This window comes from Monoraphidium neglectum (assembly GCF_000611645.1).
Source record: "Monoraphidium neglectum strain SAG 48.87 unplaced genomic scaffold scaffold00397, whole genome shotgun sequence".
In the NCBI taxonomy this organism is placed as follows: domain Eukaryota; kingdom Viridiplantae; phylum Chlorophyta; class Chlorophyceae; order Sphaeropleales; family Selenastraceae; genus Monoraphidium; species Monoraphidium neglectum.
This window is the reverse complement of record NW_014013231.1, coordinates 997-18239: the sequence shown is the minus strand read 5'-3', so window position 1 is coordinate 18239 and position 17243 is coordinate 997. Positions and strand designations below refer to the sequence as shown.

Genomic DNA, 17243 nt, shown 5'->3' with positions numbered 1-17243 from the left:
GGGGGGCTCGCCTGGGGGGCGCCCGTGGTTGTGAGGACGGCGTTGATGACTGTGGGCAGGTCCAGCATCAAGTGGTCATCAACCTGGGGATTGCATGCGTGTGTAGGTGACAACAATGGGTTCTAATGTGTGCTCGTGTGCAAATTGACAAGGGTGGTGGGGGGGGGGGGTCGATGAGGGTAGCAAGGGCGACGGGGCGCAAGGGCGCATACGAAGGGGGGAGCTCGAGCGCCCAGCGCTGCGGCGCTGCTGAAAGCGGCGGCGTGTGGCCCCGCTGTTGCAGTGCTCGCTCCGCCCCATACACTGTATACACATTCCAAGGGCAGCGCCGGCGGGTGCTCGGGTGAAGCGGGAACGAGCGCGGGCGTGCCGGTGCGGGCCACCCACCGTCCACCAGGTCTTCCGGTCCCACCAGTTGGGCCTGTCGCTGCGGCCGTTGCCGCGCAGATCTGGGACCCTGGAGTGCAGAGTGAAGGGAGAGGCGTTCGGGCGGTTTATGGGCAGCAGCCGGATGCAGGCTGTCGAAGGAGCGCGATTTTCCGCCCCGGCCAGCGGCGGAAGATTAACAACACACGGATTAACAACAAACGCAGCCGGGCCAGCCGCAACAGTAAGCGCGAAAGTGTCCTGTTGGCGGGCTGGCAGGCGGGCTATCGGCAACCGCGGCGCCCTGGCTCACCAGACGTCGAAGCCGTGCTCCGCCAGGTGTTGGGCCATGGAGACGGACGGGTCCAGGTCAAAGGACTCCACCCCTCCAGACGCGAGGCCGGGGCAGAGGATGACGGGGCACTCGCGCTGGGGCTCCGCGGCGACGCCGGCGCGGACGACGCGGCGGAGGTACAGGCGCCAGCCGTCGGGGGTGACGGCGGAGTGGGAGGAGCGGGTGACGGGGCCGGCGGCGGGGTGCGGGGCTATGGGGTGGGGCCACCGCGGCGGCGGGGCCGCAGCGGCGGCCGAGGCGGCGGAGCGGCGGGGGGCGCCGAAGCCGCCGATTGTGCTGCTGACGCTGTCGGCGGTGCTGGCGCGCCGCTGCCGGCGCTGGTGGCGCGCTCTGCTGCGTCCGCAGTCCCCATTGACGGCGGCGGCGGCGGCGGCGAGCAGGGCGGTTGCCGCCGAGCCTGCACGCTCGCCGTCGTCACCGCAGCACGAGGTGGCCCCGCTGGACATGCTGCTGCTGCCGTCAACGTCGTCGAAGCTGGAGCAGCTGGCAGTGGCAGTGCTGCAGGTGCTGCTGGAGTGCGACAACCCGCAGGCCGCTCGGCTGGGGGCGACGAGCGCCGCCAGGTCGTCATCGGTCATCCGGTTGGGCAGCTGCGGGCAACTGCGGGCCTCAAGGTCTAGCCCTGCTGGTGGACGTATGGTGGCCAAGTGGCGTCGGGGTGTCAGGCAACCTTGAATGGCCGCGAACCATGAAAGCTCATCATGCCGGGCTGTCTCTTGCGGTTTACAAAACACGCCTGACCTGACGAGCCGGAAGCCCGGAGGCACTCCATCGTCGCTTTTCGTAGTCCAAGTTTCTAATATGGGCTGTCGTTGGTGCTTCCGATTTACCACGCGGAGCGGCAAGAGTGTAGATCGAGGGGCGTTTGTAAGCGCTGAGTTGAGCGCTGGATCGTTTTGTCCTAATATGTATATACAAGGGTCCCACTAGCCTGTCCCAAGTTGTGAGCTTTGGTACCGAAAAAAATGATCGACGCAGACTCTAATCTGCACAGCAACCGTCGGGTAATCTCTACCGCGCGTTCCGTCACCCCGCACCAAAGCAACGGGCGGTACGGCACCTGTTTTAGCTGCGAACACTGCACCGTACGCCAACTGGGCAGACCACTCATGCTATCTGCTAACCCTGCGTTGATGCCTGACCTGCGGCGTGTGCCGTCAATTCTGCGTGGCCCTGGCTGGCACGCCCACTGTGGGCCAGTGACGACGCATGGACACACAGTAAGACGGCGCCACAGAGATCAGGAACGGTTTGTCACAGCGATCGCACCGGCAGCTCACCCGCCCACATGCACTTCCCCGGTGTTTGGGGCACAGGGCTGCATCCAGTCGCCCCGGCTGATCAGCACTATCATGCACTCAGTGGCGCACTTTCTAGTGCTCATGGTCAGCTCTCGTGTATCGCCGCGCCCCGGCAGGCACGGACCACAGGTGTCTTTGGACGGGCAGGTCAGCAGACATGGCAGGCAAAGCAGCGTCCAGCCAGATTTTCCGGGCCGCGCGTTTGATGTGGTATTCTCAACACCTCAAACTGAAAAGCTTTTGAGCACCCCGCGAAGGCGCCCAACACGGATGGGGCCAATCACCCTCACTGACCAAACAGCCAGCAGTGCGTGGCCCACCCAGCTGAGCAAGCATTTCCCAGTCCACTTGAATTCAGGCGTCATGCAGCCCACCCCGTCCATGTTTGCGCCGTACGTGCATCCCATGTCACATGAGACTGGTTAAGTTACCATTATGTTGCAGATCCCTTGGGATGCCACGGCAGCTTGTAAAGTCCTTAGCCAGGCAATCGAGCACCGCACGTCCATGCCGGAACTGATAGTGCGCATTGAGAGGAGAGATCTTCGCAAGAGGGCGCCCCGCAGCTACGCCCTGGCGCCGCTGGCGCTGCCCCCAGCGAGCGCCTTGGGGTCTGCATTGGCGCGGATCCAGGGGTGCGCCGCGACATCCTGCAGCTTCATCCGGGCCCCCACGTCCTTCACCAGCAGCTGTGGGCGTGTGTCAGCGCGCAGGCGCGTGTGCGTGTGTGTTGATGTGAAAGTGTGAGTGAGTGTGGGGGTGAGAGCTGGAGGATATGAGCATGCACGCCAGCTGTGCACGTGCGTGTGTATGGTATGCGTCTTGGTGTGTGTGTGTGTGTGTGTGTGTGTGCGCGCGCGCGCACGCACGCGTGCACGTGCAGAGATTGTTGGGTGTTGGTTTGCCGCGAGCTTGCATGGTCGCAGCAAGCGGGGGTCAGGTCTATACACGTACTTTTAGGATCGTGTGCATGTACCCATTGGTGCTATTCCCCACTGTGCCAGCCAAGAAGGGCCCCAGGCAGCCACCCCATCGACAAGCCGCAGCGTTGGTCCCACCATCGCGCGCTGCCTGCGTCCAAGCCGCCAGCACCGCTCACCCTGCGCACGAAATCCTTGGCGCCGTCGCTGACGCGCGGGGCGTCCGGGAACTGCAGGTCCACTCGCACGATGCGGCGGTACGTGTCCTGGTGGCCGGCCGCCTCGAACGGCGGCGCGCCAAACAGGAACTCGTACGTCAGCACACCCAGGCCCCAGATGTCCACGCCTGCGCGCGCCCGCGTGCGCGTGCGCCGCTTCAGCTTGGCGGCTTGCCGGTGACGCGAGCACCATGCTCTGGTCGTCCACTGCAGGAAGCAACTCTCAACCCCCAGGCGTGCCGCCCTCGCGGCGCCCGTCTGCAGTGTTGCACAGCTTGGGGGACCCGCCACCGGCACCCGTGGCCACCACCACCACCACCCCTGCCAAGCTCACTAGTGTCGTGGTCGCGCCCCTCCACCATCTCCGGGGGCAGGTAGTCCAGCGTGCCGCACAGCGTGCGCCGCCGGTTGTGGGGGGCGTGCACGCTCCAGCCAAAGTCTGCGATCTTGAGCTCCCCGTCCATCCCGACCTGTGGATAACCAAGGCCAAGATTTTCTCAGGTTTGATTGGCTCAACGCAGGACTGGAAGTTGCTTGTTGCGTCAAACGTCACACAACGGGCGATCCCACTCGCCCCAGACTCTGTTGGGCTCAACGCACGTACGCACGCGTGCGCTGTTTCCCGACACACACACGCACACACACACACACACACTACACATGCATACATGCACACACACACACACACACACACACACACACACACACACACACACGCAGTCTCTCTCTCTCGCTCGCATGCACGGGCACGCGCGGAGGGGTGCAGCACCCACCAGCAGGTTCTCCGGCTTGATGTCGCGGTGAATGACGTGCTTGGTGTGGCAGTAGTGCAGGGCGCGGGCCAGAGAGGCGACGTACCTGCAACAGAGGGGTTGCGCCCAGCAGCCCACTGATTTCGAAACAGGGCCGTGAACTGGGTGCATGTGAACTACAGTGGTGGCCAAAGCCTGCACTGCTCCGAAACAGAACGGCGATGGCACTAAAAGACGGGAATGTCGCTGCAGTGCTAGGGCCAGGGCTTGGGCTGTTGGAGTGCACAGGTGCCCCCCCACAGCCGGCACAGCACCTCGCCGCCTCTCCCGCCCCGTGCCTCACGTGGCCGTGCGCCTCTCGTCAAAGTGGCCTGTTCGCTGCAGCTCCTTGTAGAGCTCCCCCTTGGCCGCGTACTCCAGGATCAGGTACACCTTCTCCTGCAATATGACGGAAACAACACGGCAGGCGGATGGGCAAACAGCTCTTAGCGTCCGGGGAATGCACACACACACACGCGCGTGCGCGAAGTGTGTGTGTGTGTGTGTGTGTGTATGTGTGTGTGTCTGTGTGTGATGTATGCATGCAGAGGGCGTCCTAGGTGGTGACTGGCACACTTTGCCGCACCTGGTCGTAAAAGTAGCCGTACAGACGCAGGATGTTGGCGTGGCGCAGGTGCGACTGGATTTCGATCTCGCGCCGCAATTGGTGCTCAACGTTGGACTGCGCCAGCTGGCTCTTGAACAGCACCTTGAGGTTTAGGGGGGGGGACGAGAGGGGGTAAGGAGAGGGACCTATGCAACCCATATCGTGCTGCTCATGCTTGGCACATTGACTCTTGCGGCTGCAGCTGAGATTATTCACCACAGCGCTGCGATCTACTGAAGGCCTGCTACCGGATTGCTGCCGCTCTACTGAGCACCTCGCATCCCCTGCTGATCGTATCCACGCCGCGCCGGGATCCACACACCTTGAGCGCGACGATGTACTGGCTCTTCTTCTCCCGCGCGAGGTACACATTGCCAAACTTGCCGCGCCCCAGCGGCCGTCCGATGTCAAAGTCGTCCAGCTGCCATGTCTGGCCCCCTCGTGCGCTGCCGCCGCCTGCGCCGCTGGTACTCGCCGCTGCCGCCTGGCGCTCGACGCCGGGGCCATGGGCAGGGTTGCCACCGCTCGCTTGCTGCTGCTGTCCCTGCTGAGTCTGCAGCGCTGGTTGTTGTTGCTGCTGCTGCTGCTGCTGCTGCTGCTGCTGTGCGTGCTTCTTAGCCACAGGGGCGGTCGTCTTCTGCGCGCCCGTTCCTGCTGATGGCGCCGCATGCTGTGCGCCCAGCCTGTTGACCGCAACACTGCTCGTCTTGAGAGGCTGCTTCATAGCGGGAGCCACCTGGCCACCCGCGGCCGCTAAACGCTTTGAGGGGCCTCCGTCCTGGCCTGCTGCGCCCCTTTTAGCGTTCTCCTGTGGGTGGAGCGGCGAATCGGCGATGCCACAAATCATTGTGAGCTCCGGCTGGCGAGGCTGCTTTACAAACGGGCACGCCATGACTATAATTGATTGTCTCACCTTTCCCACAGCCGCGCTGTGCTCCTCGAGCATCAGGTGGGTCGATGACAAGCAAGATCAGTTTTTGAGTCCTCCCTGACAGCTGGTGAAACTGAAAAGCTTAAATCAATTTAGTATACTCAAACAAACCAATGACGCTTCACTCAAAACAACCTTCAAGCTGAGCTGGAGAGCCCAGCACTCAGCGTTGATTCCCCGACCAGCTGCCCCCTCCGTGCCTTCCTGCATGACTGATGGCTGTTGATGCAGCGCAAGCTGCACTCGTCGCCGCTGCCGCCCCGCCCTATCACAGGTCCACAATCGACGCGCGGCTTGAGTTATCATATGAATGCTGGCTGATGTTGGCGCTCAAGAACATCTGTGCAAGACAAGTCGCAGCAACAAACGCAGCATGCGCTTTGAGCATTACCAGGCCGCCTCGAGGCCACATCCCTTGGGCTCGCATTGCTACCACCCGACGCATTCTAACGGCACCCCTCCAGCTCGAGCCGCCGCAGCCGGTCGTCGATCCGTGCCATCTGCGCGGCCCGCTCTGCAATCTCCAGCCGGACAACCCCTACATGGCCCGGCCGCACCAGCCCATCGCGCCTCATCGAGGCCTGCCACTCCTCGCGCTCTGCGACCTCGCTCGCCAGCGCATCAAACCGAGCTTGCAGCCTGCGGGCCTCGCCACTCTGCGCCGCACACGCAGCCGCGTCACTTCCATTGCCGTCGACTGCGCCGCCGCGGCGCCCTCGCCCAGTGTCTGCTGGCGCTGCCGCAGGAGAGGGTGGTTTGCCCCTGTACTGCATCAGAACAGCCAGCCGTTGCTTCTCGGTGTCGTCCAGCAACGGCCTCATTGGAGGCAGCAGCGCTCTGCCGGCGGCATCCTCCTCTGCCGCTGCGCGCAGCTGCGCAAGTATGACCTCCCGAGGCCGCCGAAGGGGGGCTGCGGCTCGGGCGGCGGGGCCGTCACCGCAAGCGCTGCCTGCAGTCCGGCCGACGCGCGGCACGGCAATTCTCGGCCGTGGCGGTGGGCGAGGCGGCGCGGCAACGACTTTCTGGGGTGGCGCACGGCTCGCCTGGCGCGCAAAGCGCCGGCGGTTGCGAGCGCTGAACGTCAAGCCGGTGCGCACTGCCTCTTGCTGACCGCCATACAGCGCAAAAAGCGCCTTTCCCGCGGCAGTGTCCCTATTGATGGGTATGTTTTGATGCGTGCAATCACGCGGTGTTGCGCAAGGTGTTGAGCGTGGCATTCCGCGCCCATGACACTACACACACACACACACACACCTGCGCGTGCGCATCCCATCAGCATGCGCGGCACGTCGAGCAACACGCACCTGCCCAACGCATCCCAGACCGCCTGCTGTTCATTATGGCTGGTATTGCTCGTCGAGCAGTTCTGTCCTTCCATTATGGCCATCGTCGTTTCGATCGTTCGACTGAGTCAACTCGGCTTCCTCTTGGTATGATACATGGGTATACTGTGACAGCACCGTCGGTAATATCATCCAAACACCCAAGAACCACGTTGATCACTCCTCGGATATGTATGAACGCGTTGATGATGTGCATGCTTAGCATATCGGCCACACCGTGGCACTGCTGTTGCACTTGCGCAGGGCGGACGGCGCTCTAGTGCAGTGTGAAGACCAAAACAGGTTGCAATCCTTCATCAGCGAAATTCGGCGCCTTCACACGTGAGACTTTACGTGCTATCAGTGACGGCAAGATCGCACACAACGTGCCAAATTATTTCATGTTGGCGTCAGCGTGAACCTGTTCCCTTTGCAATTGTTGTCGCATAGAGTGGCTTGCATGTAGGCATGTAAGTATGTTACTCTGCCTGACTGGGCATCTCCCCGGCTGATTACTGTACATTGATAATGCAGACACACATTTGCTGGGCATACATACGTAAGATACGGTAGTGATGACATGTCAGCATATCAAGGCCAGAATGCCGATGAGGATTGTATACATGGTCACAACAATGGCCATTCATGGTCGCAAGCATGCGTCGGGCTCAAGCGCGAGCATAATGAGGGCACTGCACTTGTGTAGCTGCCACCTGTCCGCGAACACCCACACCTGGGAGGCTGGCATTGTGAGATACTATGTCGCCCAGATGCACATCTTCACAGCACGTCAGCTGTCACACATAACACGTGACGCCCTCTGCAGGCGCGATTACATAAGGACCCTCTCCTGCTCTTCAGCTGCCGGTCAACAGTTCACGCACCTGCCGACCACCACGGCAGGCCCGGATCCACTGCCTCCCGGGTCCACCGTCGCCCTACTAGAGAAAAGCAAGTGCTTCTCATATCATAACAATTGTGAGCCAGGCAGAACCCGGCATGGCGGAGCAAACTGAGGTCTTGTAACCAGGCTGCTGCCAGGCTCACGCGCAATCGGACGCAATGTGCAGTTGTTCACCTATTCAAACTTTAGTATCGTGTCGTTTTCCGTAACTTGAGAGGCTGGTATTGCTCGTCCTTGCCGAATTCTGCACAGTCGGTCGCGGATGTGGCCTTGAGACAATCTTTTGAAGTGATCTCCCGCGCTCAGCGCAGGTCATTAGGGTCACGAGACGCTGCCAGGATCAAGCAAAGTAAAGCCAGTCCGGACACTGCAGCATGCTCGGGGCAAGGGCCCCGGCATTCGGCGCTGCGGGGGCCAGACCTGGCGGGCTAGTCTTTTTCAGGCCCGTTAATCAGCGCCTTTCTACTTCCGTGGGCCTGCGTCGGCAGCAGCAGCCTGGGGAGGCGATCTGGGAGTCGCGAGCTCTGCCTGCCGACAACGACGCTGCAGCAACGCATGTGACGGAAGAGGGGTCACAGGATCAGCTTCACAGCTATAGCGTGGACAGCAATGGGGCTCTCAGCGCAGTGGGGGCTGTCGGGAGCAACGCCCAGGTCCCGGCCGAGCAGCCCAAGCAGGGCATCCCTCATCGCTGGAGACTCGTCACAATGATGGCAGTTGCCTTCGTGCTGTGCAACATGGTGAGCCGTCGCAAAACGTGCCGTGACCAGCGTTGCACCAGCTGTGCTGGTGCTGAGCAGCGCACCAGCTCTGCTGGCGCTGGCAACCCTCACCGTCGCTGCAGGCTCACTTCTTTTGAGCTGCATGCAGGCATGGCACAGTAACAGCATGCATCTCAGGCTGCTTCATGACACAATGTTTTGGGGGATGCAGGCATGTGCAGTCTGTGGAAAGATGGAAGCCCTACCAGGTTACTCCCAGGGGCATCACCCACTGCGTTCTTGCTTACCGCGCTTTCCCGCATCCCCAACTCCCCTTACAACCTGGATGAACCCCTTCAGGACAAGGTGAGCCATGCTGTAGAGATGCGACGCATGCCACTGCCGCCATCCGATCGACGGACCGCACGCGCGTGCGTGTGTTCGCCCTCCACACCTTGCACACTGCTTTCGCCCCAGCGTTGTTCGCGGGAATGCTTCCCGCAGCCTGTATACGCCCTTGTGCCCTGCGCAACCCGTGCTCCTGCGCCACGCCGCTCCCGAACCCCTAAAGATCCCCATGGCGGCGCCCGCAGGTCAACATGTCAGTCGCAGTGATTCCCATGGCCCGCGACCTCGGGTGGAGCGCCACGGACCGCGGGCTGGTGTCGAGCAGCTTCTTCTGGGGCTACTCGCTGACTCAGGTCCCTGCGGGCTGGATATCAACCAGGTGCCGGGGCGCGCGGCAGGCGGGGGCGCGGGGCTCTGCTCGACATGTCGCGCCAGGCGGTGCAGCTGGTGTAGGAGAGGGGCAGCAGCTTCCCGTCCAGCCAGCATGGGTTTGCCAAATAAAGAGGCATCGCTTCTCTGGCGGAGCCGCAGCGCCCAAAGCCCGTGCAAAACACCCGTGCCGGCGCCGCTGCCGCACACCCCCTCAGGATCGGCGGCGCCAAGGTGCTCATGGCGGGCGTCGCGCTGTGGTCCTTTGGCACGCTCATCGCGCCGCCCGCGGCCCACCTGGGCCTGTGGGCGCTCTGCGCGTCGCGAGTGCTGGTCGGCCTGGGCGAGGGCTTCGCGCCCAGCGCGGCCACCAGCGTGCTGGCCAGGCAGGTCCCCTCGACCGAGCGGTCGCGCGCCGTGACCACTGTCTGGGGCGGCCTGGACGTCGGCAGCGCGGTCGGGCTGCTGCTGTCGGGGCCCCTGATCCGGTTGTACGGGTGGCCGAGCGTGTTCTACCTGTTTGCCGTGCTGGGCGGCGTCTGGTGCCTGTTCTGGCCTATGTTCCAGCCAGAGCTGGAGGACCCGGCTGTCAAGGTGGGCGCTGGGGCCAGAGGGCCGTACGCGCGCAACCGCGCTGGGCCAGGGCAAGGGAGCGGCGGGCTGCTCGGAGGCGGGAAGTGCGCGCCCGGAGCCGCTCCCTGTGTGAACGCACACCAGCAGCGCGGCGGGGGCGCGGTCAGTGGGTGGCGGCGGGCATTGGTGGCCGGCAGGCGTCTCTGAGCGCCCGCGCCGACCGCGGCCGCTCATCTTCTCCCGCCGCAGCTCGAGCAGCTGGCGACGCGGCCCAACGGTCGCGTGCGCGTGCCGCGGGCGCCGGTTGGCGCGGATGCGGGCAGCAGCGCGGGCGCAGCGGAGGCGATCATGGACGCCAGGAACGTGGCGGACAGCGTGGACGAGTTTTTGGATGAGGTGAGCGGTTGTTTGACCCAGGCTGCATATCATATATGGAGACAGGTCAGAGGGCATGTGTTGCAGCGCTGAAGTGGAAGGCACCCGGCAGCTGATACGCGGGCGCCAGAAAAGCGACAACAGTGAGCCTTCCTGCGCGGGCGCACGGGCGGGCTTCGAGATGGCGTTTCGTGACCTGGGTTGCTGCTGCAGCGGAAGTGGGCGCGGCTGCGACATGGTGCCCGGCCTGCCATGTCAGGGTGTGCCGCGGCTGGCCCTTACGCAGTTGTGTGCTTCATGTCTCAATACATGCCCGCGGCTACCTTGACCCTCGCTCTTTACGCACCGCAACGGCCCCTGCCCAGAACCTTCGCTCGAGTCCGTACAGTCGGCAAGCTGAGACCAGAAGCAGCAGTCAGCAGCAGCCAGGCATCAGCCAGCAGCAGCAGCAGCAGCAGAAATTGCAGCGGCAGCAGCAGGAAGCGCAGCGGCGGGAAACAGAGCAGCGGGAAAAGAAGGCGGGTCCGGAGGCTGTCCCATGGGGCGCGTTCATGACGTCAGCGCCGGTCTGGGCTGTCACGGTGGCGCACTTCTGCTTCAACTGGGGGTGGGCACCAAGTGCTCAATGGGACCGCTGTATAAGGAGCGCATCCTTGCGGCATGTCAGCGGCACCATATGGGTACTGCTGCAATCTCGCAGCTGGGACGGGCGGCACCAGCCGTACCTGCAGCCATCGGGCAATGGCCTTGGCCTGTCTTCTTGCACGCTCGGCTGCCAGCTCACGGCTGTCATGCCTGCTCTCGTCCCTTGACCGCAGCTACTACACCCTCCTGGCGTGGCTGCCCTCATATTTTGAGCTGGCCCTGGGGCTGAACGTGCAGGAGTCCTCCTTCCTGACTCTCATCCCGTGAGCCCTCCCCGTAATGCTCGCGAAGGAGGGTGCCTGGCGTGTGCGCTGAGGTGGATGAGGAGGCGCTGACAGTTGCGCAACCGTGCAGCAGCCTTGACCATGGCGCACGCGCCGTGGCAGCGCGGGAGAGACGGAGCACTGCAGAGTTGTGCCGGCGCGCGCCCCTTGAACTTCGGCGAGCCCACCGTTTGGCCGCGGAGCGCGGCACCATCACAGCCAGCCATCCACCACCCGCTCGCTCCCGCGCTCTCTCGCCCGGCCCGGCGCCGACCGCCGCCTGCCTGCCTCCCCACGCCTGCCGCCGTCATCAGGTACGTCGCCATGGTCGCGATGACGCCTGTGGTGGGGCCGGTGGCCGACGGCCTCATCAAGCGCGGCTGGGACCTGACGTCGGTGCGCAAGCTCGCCCAGGGCCTGGCGTTTGTGGGCCCGGCCGTGTGCATGGTCGCCTGCGCGGCGCTGACGCCGGCGGCGCCCCTGGCGGTCGGCAGCGCGCAGACGGCGCTGCTGGTGGGGCTGCTGTCGCTGGGCTTTGCGCTGGGCGCGTGGAGCCGCGCGGGGCTCTACTGCAACCACCAGGTGGGGCCACCTGTGGTGCTCGGGGTCCGGCGGGGGCCAGGTACAGGTAGCATGCCGCTGCGCAGGCCAGTGTCAGAGTGGAGCAGATCTGAGGATCTGCGGATCTCAGCGGCCCGATGCGACTCATTTTGGGATGGGGGTACGGGTCAGGCCCTTGGCCGATCAAAGCCTGGAAGATTTCGTTGGGCGCCGCTGTTGGTTGTGTGCGCGGCCTTCCCCCGACTCGCAACCTCAGGCACCCCACAACCGAGCGCGACCCCTCCCCCCACCATGCGCCCCGCTCGCCACACCAGGACCTGTCCCCAAAGTACGCGAGCGCCCTGCTGGGCATCACCAACACCGCGGGCGCGCTGCCCGGCGTCCTGGGCGTCACCAGCGCGGGTTACCTCCTCGACGCCACCGGCAGCTGGGCCCTCGCCCTTTTTTTCCCCACCGCCGCCTGCCAGCTGTTCGGCGCCGTGTTTTACAGCATCTTTGCAAGCAGCGAGCGCCAGCCCTGGAGCTGATCGGGGCCCCTGGAGCTGATCTGGGCCCCTGGCCAGGGGCGCCGGCGAAGCGGGGTGTGCTGCTGCATCGGAAGCGTGGCGGCAGCATTTGTGGCATCTAAGGGCGTTGGAGTTTGCGTGTGCGTCCGTGGTCAAACGATAAATCTTGTTGGTGTGCAGCCATGCGCGCTCCGCTGGCTGTTGTTGTTGGTGCAGCACGCGTTTTAATCACCCCCTGCCTCAATGTTCTATCCGGAATCAATTCTCATTGCCGCTGCGGCGCGCGGCCCGGCTACCAGCGCTGGCTGCAATGCCACGCCGCGCCGCCGGCGACGCCGACGCCGACTGGCCAGGTGCCTGGGCCCCTCGGGCGCCTAGGCCCGGCTTCTTGGCGGCGGTGGCTGGGAACACCCGAGTGCGAGCGCATCATTCTACACATTGCGCGCCGCCTGTGCCGCGAAGCAGGGTTGCTTTGCCAAGAAGCAGCCTGCCCTTGTGCCGGAGCAGGTGCTGGTGCTGCGTTTCCTTCCCTAACCCACGATTGGGATAAGCTACTTGCAGCCATACTTTGCTGAGCCTGTGTAAATCCTGCGCATGCTGCAGCGCCTGACCTGCTGTGCAACATCGCAGTGTTTGTCCGCCCCTGATGTGGTGGCGGCGCTGGGCTTACGAGCGCGCCTGCCATGCGGAGTAACGAGCCAGATCCTTCAGCATGGGACTCCATGCGCGCCTCGGACAAGCCAAGATTCTGTGTCTAGGCGAGACGAGTCATGATCCATGTGTCCGCGGGGATAGTTGTCGAGGGCCACATGCAGTTGCCCCAAAAAGAGTGTCCAGGGTGAATCATCATGGCACGCACAGCGGGCAGCCGCGGGGGGTGCGCCGGCCAGGAACTGCACAAGGACACGCACGTCAGGCGAGGCTTGTGGGGTTTTCCAAACCATCGTGGTGCTCCTTTGTGGGTTTTCTGCACGATCCGGACTGCGCAAAAAGTTCGGAACAGTCCGACGTCCACGCGGGCTTCTCGGATCGCTTTTTTTCACGCATTAAATAATTATACGTAGAGGTCAGATTTATACGGCAGCGCAAGACGCCCATGGGACGCGGAGGGCGTCGTCAAGCCGGCCATGCGGCAGCACCGGTGGCGGTGTTGCTCTCGCTGCTGGGGGCGGCGTGCTGCCCGCCCCCCTGCAGCGGCCGCGCCGCCCCGGACTTGCGATCCGGCAGCCCCAAAATCAGCCGATCATTAGCAGCAGCCGCGCAGGCCGCGTCGGCGCCAGCGCCAGTGCAGGGGCCGCCGTTTCCTGCAGGGACTGTCGAGGCGGGAGGCGAAAATGCGTCCGCAGACCTTGCAGCCGCTTTGATAGACGCTTCCGTGACTCAGGTGCGAAAGCCCTCAGATCTGCGGCAAGCCATCTGTGCGGCACTCTCGCGGTAGGGGCGGCGCCTGCGCACGTGCGACGTCCGTTCCGCCCATGCGGCCCGCTCTGCATGCTGTTCGCCCGATTCTGGCGGCGGCGCGCTCACGGCTCCCCCGCGACCCCGCCCCGCCGCTGGCCTTCGTACGGGCCCCTCCCCACGGACCCCCATGTGCCCACTCCAACCCAATCCAGGTGTTGCTCACAACCAGCCGCTACACCCTAACCTCCGCCATGTTCATGGGTTATGGGATCGGCCGGTCAAAGGGGCCGGTCATTGTGGACAGGTGATCTGGCCGGGTTACACGCGCCCGTTCTGAGCCCCATGCAGCCGCATGGCTGAACGCAAGGGTGCTTGCTGGCCATGCACATCTCATCTACACCTTGGGATATGCAAAACTGAGGGCCGTGTCGTGGGCACCCACTCCTGGGGCATGGCGCGGCGCGGCGCTCTCGACGCTCGGCCTGCTGACCTACCCATCGCGCCCACCCCTGATCCGCCCACCCAAACCCCCAGAAACGTCACCGTGCGCGGCGACTACTGCCCCGGCGGCTGCTCGGCGCCGCCGCCGCTGCCCCAGATCGATTTTTCGCTGTTGGACGGGGTGCTGCTGCTGCGCGCGGGGCGCGTGTTGACGTTCAAACATCTGGTGGTCACGTTGATACGGTGGGTACGGGGGTGGGGCGGCCGCTTTTGGGTGTGCGCGTGCGCGCGCGCGCGTGCGTGTGTGTGCATGTGTGCGTGTGCGTGTGTGCATTGAGGAGGGGGACGCAAGTGTACGACTGGTGGGGTGTTTGTGGGCGCAAACGTGACTTTACGATGTGTGCAGGCGCTCATTTGCGCCTGCCCGCCCATGCACGGCCAAGCTGCCCGTGCATGCGAGCATCTACTGCGGCTTCGCGGGGCCAGGTGGTGTGCGGCAGTGGGGCGCGGGGCCGGTACTGGGCGGGGCTGCAGGCGCGGCCCTGGAGGAGGGCCAGGCCGCGACGCGAGCGGCAGCAGCGCCGCCAGCGGCAGCGGCGGCGGCGGCTGCGCGGCTCTGCATCGTTGCTCCTGCGGCTGGTGCCCCTGAGTTGCGGGCGGCGGCCACACCTGCGTCTGCTGTTTAGGGACGCCCCTTTCCTTTGCCACCCGCAGCAGCAAGACCGCCTCCAGCGGCCGCGTCCCCCTGAATCCCTCTTGTCGGGTCACACGCCCCACCCCCCCTCTCTCTTCCCTCCGCCCTCTTCCCTCTCAGCTACGGCCCCGGCGCGGGCGCCGAGTTTTTGAGGGGCGAGGGCCCCACATCCATTCTCCGCTTCGACGACGTGGCCTGGCGGCGCCCGGTCTGCCTGCCGGCGGACGTGCCGCAGGCAGACGTGGACGCGTCCCCAGTGCGGACCGCGGCGTCGGCGCCGAACAGGACGTTGGCCGCGCAGGTGGAGGCGGACACGGGGCCCGGGGGCTTCCAATTTGTGCCCGGCCGCCAGTGCCTCAACGGGGAGTGCTTCGACGGCGTGCTGAGGGTCCCGGCGGCGCATATCTTGATAGAGCCGCGGTCGCAGGGGGAGCTCGGGGGTATGGACGGCGGCGGGCCGGGGTCCGGCGTCACTGGAGCTTACATGTGAGTGCAGGCGGGGTTGGGGGTTGGGGGGATGGGAGGGCGCTGCGATGCTTGGTGGCTGTTTGCAAGTTGTGGGTCGTCTTTCATGCGAGGTGGTTGCCGGGTCATACTGTAAGCTGCATGCTGTTTTCGGACAATCTTGTAAAACAGCAACACACACATACACACATACACACACATGCACGCACACACACGAACACACGTGCACACATTCGTGCGCGCACACACATCGCGCATGCCCCTGCACACACGCACACACATGCGCACACGCAGGTGGGAGATCAACAACCTGACGCGGTACTGCCTTAAAGAGGTCAGCCGCGACTGCCTGGACAGCCTGGGGCCGGGGCCCTGCTACGACCAAGCCTGTGAGTGCCGACGCCCCCACGCCGCCCCAGCACTGCACACGCACAGCCTTGCATACAGCCCAACACGCTGGCCGCCTGAATGCTGGGCACCTGAATGCTGGGCTCTGCACCGGCCCGCCCAATCTGTTTGATGCCGCTCCGCGGATGCCTGTCCCGCCTAGGCGCTGCGGGTTGCTAGCCGCCACGCGGGCGCGGCTGCGAGAGGCCGCGAGAGCAGGATCCGCCCCAGAGACGCTCATCGGAAGCTCGTCGTGCGATCACACGCGTCGCGCCTCGTTGCACCCCCTCTTGCTGTGCAGTCCGGGAGTACCAGTCCGAACAGGACGCGTCGGGGGTCTGGGGCGCGCCGCCGCAGAGGCAGTGGCAGTCTGTCGCGCTTGGAGCAGGCCTGGGGGCAGGTGGGAGGGGGGGGCTGGCAGGCCGGGCGCCGCGCGGCGGGCGGGGCTCTCGGGCCCAGGGGAGGCGCGCGGGGCGGTGGCGCAGTGGGCCGAGGGGGCGAGGCCTGGTGCGGCTTCTGGCGCGCCTGCTCAGAGCTTGCGCTTGTACGCCGGCCGAGCTGGTCCCGCCGACCGCTGCGGCTGCCTCGTTCCGCCCCACACCCTCCCATTCCATGGTCGCATCCAAAGCCCGATTTCTTGGCAGAAACCCTCCTTCTAAAGCCGCCCGGTCGTCCAATCCATCCCTCGTAACCCCCTCCTTTGCCTGCAGCCCTGGGTGTTGTGTTGATAGCGCTGGCCGCTGTCCTTCTACTGGGCCTGCGCCGCCGCCGGCGCGCAGCCGCAGAGGCCGCCGCGTCGCGCGGCCAACCCGGCCCCCGGGAGCCGGAGCTGCGGCCGGCGTGGGCGCTGTGAGTGCCCCGGCCCTCCCTCCCCGCGCGGCGCGCAGGCAGCTGTTGTGTCCGCGCTCGTTCCAGCATCGTCAGAATGCGCATATCCCCCCCCCGGTTACACGCTTCGCCTCAAGCACTGATGCAAGCTCCCGACACTTGCCAACTTGAAACTGGTGGCGAGCATATCCCACCGACTCTCTTGGTTTGCCGCGTCCCGCGCCCCCCCCCCCCCCCAGGCTTTCCAACTCTGGCGCCGGCGGCCCTGGCCTGGGCTGGCGCATGGTTGCTTGCCACACGGCGCCCTGGCTCGAGGGCGACCCCCGGGACCCACTGCTTAGTCACATAGACCTGGGTGAGCACATTTGTTGCTCCGCTCCCAGAAACGTGTTTGAAAACAAGCTCTCTGACGCTGCAAGGCCAGGGTGGAGGGTTAAGAGTGCAGAGTGCAATGGACCATGGCGCACATCAGCGCGTTGGTGGACCTGCATTGGGGAAGGACGCAGGGTGCCGTCTCAACAGGGCGCAGCTTTCCACGCTGCCCCACTCCGCATCCACCCAGTACTGTACCGCGCCTGCGCGGCTGCCGGGGCGGTATCACGTATAAGATTGTGGCGTGCACATCGCCATGATTGCTCGGTTCCCTGTTGCCTCCGTCCCCTGCCTGCGTCGCGCCACTCCTTGATCCCATCACCGGGCGCGCCTGCTCTCTTGAACAGGCGTGCTGCTGGGGGCGGGGTCGTTCGGACGAGTGTACAAGGGCCGGTGGCAAGGCCAGGATGTTGCAGTGAAGGTGGGCGCGGCGCGGCGCGGCGGGGGGTTTGTGCGCGGTCGACAGCAGGGCATGCTGCCTTGCTCCTCGCTGCAGCGGCCCCCTTGCGTGCGGCCATTGAGATTCACCATCATGTGTTGTTTGTGAGCGCCACTTTGTCATCCGCCGCGGTGCATCGATCAAAATGCCCCTGTCATTT

At 64.7% G+C, this 17243-nt stretch overlaps 4 protein-coding genes across 4 annotated transcripts in view; 2 read left to right on the top strand and 2 right to left on the bottom strand.

Moving 5' to 3' along the window:
* Positions 1-1493, bottom strand: part of MNEG_3234 (hypothetical protein) — a gene marked incomplete at both ends in the record, with an annotated part of 4141 nt that extends 2648 nt beyond the window's left edge. Inside the window, 3 exons of the mRNA XM_014048291.1 lie at positions 388-457; positions 680-911; positions 1463-1493. Of these exons, the coding sequence (XP_013903745.1) occupies positions 388-457; positions 680-911; positions 1463-1493 (333 nt within the window). The remainder of the gene's footprint in view (positions 1-387; positions 458-679; positions 912-1462) is intronic.
* A 1095-nt stretch (positions 1494-2588) lies between these two features.
* MNEG_3233 (aurora kinase A) lies at positions 2589-5282 on the bottom strand (the record flags this gene model as incomplete). Its single annotated transcript, XM_014048290.1, has 7 exons — positions 2589-2711; positions 3122-3288; positions 3495-3630; positions 3934-4018; positions 4256-4350; positions 4538-4660; positions 4881-5282. The coding sequence occupies 7 exons, from the start codon at positions 5280-5282 to the stop codon at positions 2589-2591; spliced, it is 1131 nt and encodes a 376-aa protein (XP_013903744.1).
* Positions 5283-8422: 3140 nt separating this feature from the next.
* Positions 8423-12077, top strand: MNEG_3232 (putative anion transporter 6; the record flags this gene model as incomplete). The annotated part of the gene is made up of 9 exons (XM_014048289.1): positions 8423-8455; positions 8777-8782; positions 9010-9143; positions 9352-9727; positions 9956-10102; positions 10447-10688; positions 10900-10989; positions 11304-11571; positions 11865-12077. 9 exons carry the CDS (start codon positions 8423-8425, stop codon positions 12075-12077), a joined length of 1509 nt encoding a protein of 502 aa, XP_013903743.1.
* Positions 12078-13708: 1631 nt separating this feature from the next.
* Positions 13709-16297, top strand: MNEG_3231 (hypothetical protein; the record flags this gene model as incomplete). Its single annotated transcript, XM_014048288.1, has 6 exons — positions 13709-13761; positions 13992-14141; positions 14713-15078; positions 15352-15446; positions 15746-15844; positions 16155-16297. 6 exons carry the CDS (start codon positions 13709-13711, stop codon positions 16295-16297), a joined length of 906 nt encoding a protein of 301 aa, XP_013903742.1.
* Between the last annotated feature and the right edge of the window lie 946 nt (positions 16298-17243).